Source organism: Astyanax mexicanus, chromosome 17 (assembly GCF_023375975.1).
Source record: "Astyanax mexicanus isolate ESR-SI-001 chromosome 17, AstMex3_surface, whole genome shotgun sequence".
NCBI classification, from domain to species: domain Eukaryota; kingdom Metazoa; phylum Chordata; class Actinopteri; order Characiformes; family Acestrorhamphidae; genus Astyanax; species Astyanax mexicanus.
The window spans coordinates 27,660,605-27,664,306 of NC_064424.1; the positions used below are offsets into that span (position 1 = coordinate 27,660,605).

General features: G+C 39.8%; 1 protein-coding gene across 1 annotated transcript; it reads left to right on the forward strand.

Annotated features, from left to right (window-relative positions):
* Positions 1–204: 204 nt before the first annotated feature.
* Positions 205–3,324, forward strand: gnrh2 (gonadotropin-releasing hormone 2). The gene is made up of 4 exons (XM_007256535.4): positions 205–806; positions 1,652–1,791; positions 2,862–2,945; positions 3,142–3,324. Exons 2-4 carry the CDS (start codon positions 1,654–1,656, stop codon positions 3,178–3,180), a joined length of 261 nt encoding a protein of 86 aa, XP_007256597.1. The 5' UTR covers positions 205–806; positions 1,652–1,653; the 3' UTR covers positions 3,181–3,324.
* Positions 3,325–3,702: the final 378 nt, after the last annotated feature.

Consider the following 3,702-nt stretch of genomic DNA (forward strand, 5'->3'; position numbering starts at 1 on the left):
TAAGAGTATTTTGGTTTGTTTAACACTTATTGAATACGAATGTGTGTCCAAACATTTAACTTGTACTGTATGTTTAAAAAGTGTGTATTGTGGTGTGAAAATGTATTTGCCCCCCTACAGATTTCTTGTGTTTTTGTATTTTTTGCATTTTAAAATTTTTTTAGAATGTCAAACAAACTTTAATATCAGACAAATATAACATGAGTAAATATAAAAAAGCACTTTTTAAATGATACCCGCAATTCTTGAAAAAGCATGCTCTATTTATTGCATCTTTTTGCACATTTTCTGAACCGTGCCAGACCCCATAGCTATATTTGTGTGGCAGTCCAAAAATTATTTTTTGTTTCTCACATTATATTTATTACTCATAGACCAAGATTCTCTTTGACTCACAGCTGTGGAAAACCACACACATTCACATGTCACTCATTATCCATGTGTGTGTGTGTGTGTGAGAAAAAGGGTTGTGACAGGTTGGGTCGGTGTCCCTCAGGGTTCAGGAGTGTTTGTAGATGATAATTGGAATTGAGCTGATGTTACGCACTTAGACCCTGTCCCAGCGGAAACCCCCCGAGAGAGAGAGTGTGTGTGTGTGTGTGTGTGAGAGAGAGTGAGATGGATTATAAATAAGGAGGAAGAGGATGGAGAAGGTTTCAGTAAAGAAGTGGTGGGTTTTCCTCAGCTGCTCCATCACTGGTTCCAGTAGAAGGCTGCTGGCAGAAGGTACCGACTCAACACTACAGACTCTGCAGAACAGCAGATTTCAGAGGAACCAAATAGAAAACACCTGCCCAGGAGAACCGGTAAGATTTATAACTCTAATCTCTCTAACCCTGTGCTCTGTAGTGTCACTCCTGTTACAGGCTTTACTGTGCACTGTGAAGCTAAAAATGATAAATATAGTGTCTGAGTATATAATAAAATATATTTTTATATAATAATAACAATTATAATTAAAACAATAATTGCAGATATTATTATTATTATTATGCTCAGGGTTTAATATTGAAGATGACCACTTTAAAGATGCATTGACAGTCGTGTACATAAATATAGTTGTGACAAAAGTGTATTGAATTAAACTGAGTTAAGTTGAACTGAATTTAACACTATGGTGTGTGTGTGTTACAACAGTTCTCATTCTTTTTTACTTTCTGTTTTTTTATTTCATGTTCTAACTTTCAGTTCTCAAGTATTTTTTCTATCTTTCTCTCATTATTTTACACTTTCTTTCTTTCTTTCTTTCATCTTGCTGTTTTTGTTTATTTATCTAATACATCTCTTTTACTCTTCTTTTGTTTATTACTCACACTTTCTCTCTCATCTCTTAATTCTTTTATCACTCTCATTCTCACATCCTCTCATCTCTCTCACATATGCACACATCTTTCTCTTCTCCTTGCCCTCACACACACTCACATCCTCTATCTACTCTCATCTCTCTCTCACATATGCATACATCTTTCTCTTCTCTCTCACTCTCCCTCTCTTACACACACAGACATCCTTACTCGCCCTTCTCTTTTATTCTCAATATCTGTTTTATATCTGTTTTAATACCTGTTTTATCTGTGATTCTCACATGTTTTCTCTCTTATATCTCTCTCCTTATGTCTGTCTGTCTGTCTCTCCCTCACTCTCTGTGTAGTGATGGTGAGTGTGTGTAGGCTGTTGCTGGTGGCGGCTCTGCTGCTGTGTTTGGGAGTGCAGCTGTCTGTCTCTCAGCACTGGTCTCACGGCTGGTACCCCGGAGGAAAGAGAGAGATCGACCCCTACAGTTCACCAGAGGTATCAAAACCACACAAAACACACACAGAAACTGACCAGTGTCGAATTAAGAGAATTACACTGCCTGGCCAAAAAAAAGTCGCCACCAAAAAAAAAAAAAACATTTTTGGACCGCCTTTAGCTTTGATTATGGGACGCATTCACTGTGGCATTGTTTCAATAAGCTTCTGCAATGTCACAACATTTATTTCAATCCAGTCTTGCATTGATGATGGTAGAGTCTGATCTCTGCACAAAGTCTTCTTCAGCACATCCCAAATATTCTTAATGAGGTTAAGATCTGGACTCTGTGGTGAACAATCCATGTGTGAAAATGTTGATCTCATGATCCCTGATTCACTCTTTCACAATTCCAGCACCATGAATCCTGGCATTGTCATCTTAAAATATGCTCGTGTCATCAGGGAAGAAAAAATCCATTGATGGAATAACCTGGTCTATATTCAGTATATTTTTTTGGCCAGGCACTTATATAGTGGATGCACAACGTATGTTGCTACTAATGAAGTGGCCAGTGAGTGTAGCACAAGGAAGAAGGTGCTTCTAATGAAGTGGCCTGTGATTGGAAGCACATACGAGTATTCTAATAAAGTGTCTCTTGTCTAAGGCGCTGCCACTATGAGCAGGAGGTCGCAGGTTCGAACCCCCGCTCATGCAGCTTTGCCATCAAGCTGCCGGCGTCAGAGGGAGCAAAATTGGCCCTGCTCCCTCTGGGTGGGTAGATGGCGCTCTCTCCCCATAACACTCCTAGGGTAATGTCTGCAGCACAGGGCGTCTGTGAGCTGATGTACCGGAGCCGAGCCACTGTGCTTTCCTCCAAGCGCGCTGGCTGCTCGGTAATGCTGCATCAGCAGCAGCTCGAAAAGAAGCGGTGGCTGACTTCACATGTATCGGAGGTAGCATGTGTTAGTCTTCGCCCTCCTGGTGTGTTGTGGCATTACTAGTGATAGGGGGAGTCCTAATGAGTGGGTTGGGTAATTGGCCGTGTAAATTGGGGATAAAAATGGGAAAAATTAGAAAAAAAAAAAAAAAAAAAAAAGTGTCTCTTGTTGTGTGCTTGGGCTTGGCAGGTGTCAGAAGAAATTAAACTGTGTGGAGCAGGAGAATGCAGTTATCTGAGACCTCTGAGAACCAACATCCTGAAGAGCATCCTGGTGAGAACTTGTCTGAACATGACTCTTAGCACTAAGCTTTCAGTTTGGACCGAAAAATCAACACTTCATATCTACATCATGCTAATTTCTTCTAGCACCATGTAGTAGTACATTTGATTGGCACCAAGTACCTAAACAGATGCTGCTTTAAATAGAGCTGGATATTGTTTTTGATATATATTTTTTTCCTCCACAGCTGGATGCCCTCATGAGGGAGCTTCAAAAAAGGAAGTGATGTCACATTGCTGGGACAACCTTCTCCCTTGTTGTGCTACATTTATGTTGTTGCTGATTCTTAACCCTTTTTCTTTTTGTGCAAATCAATTCTGTTTGTGTGTCATGTGACTTTTAGCACTTCAATAAAATCTTTATTTTGGTATATTGTCTTTCCATGAAGTGAACAAAATAGATGCATTTCATAAACACTAGCAAGTATGTTCAAGGATTTGGAACAGGTCATAAAGAAACAATGCTAACTGACCTTTTACACTGACATGCCCAAAGTCATGGGACAGAATTGAGTAATAAGTTGCTTGTATGTTCAAAAGGAAAATTCTAGCCAAACACTGCCAGTCACAATCAGTACCACTCTCTGTGTTGTTCACTGTGGGTGGTAATGCCTTTTATAATGTATTCCTGACACAGACGGTACACTGTGGTTTAATGTTAAACACTCCCATGGCTTTAGAAATGGAATATTCCATCCATCTGACCCTCACTCTGAGGCCTTGCTCTAACTACGATAAATCACATTGCT

Bases quoted from the DNA above. Each gene is read 5' to 3' on its own strand.
- gnrh2 (XM_007256535.4), top strand. From the start codon at position 1,654: ATGGTGAGTGTGTGTAGGCTGTTGCTGGTGGCGGCTCTGCTGCTGTGT. The intron at 1,792-2,861 runs GTATCAAAACCA...TGGGCTTGGCAG, and splicing joins ACCCCTACAGTTCACCAGAG to GTGTCAGAAGAAATTAAACT. The intron at 2,946-3,141 runs GTGAGAACTTGT...TTTCCTCCACAG, and splicing joins ACATCCTGAAGAGCATCCTG to CTGGATGCCCTCATGAGGGA.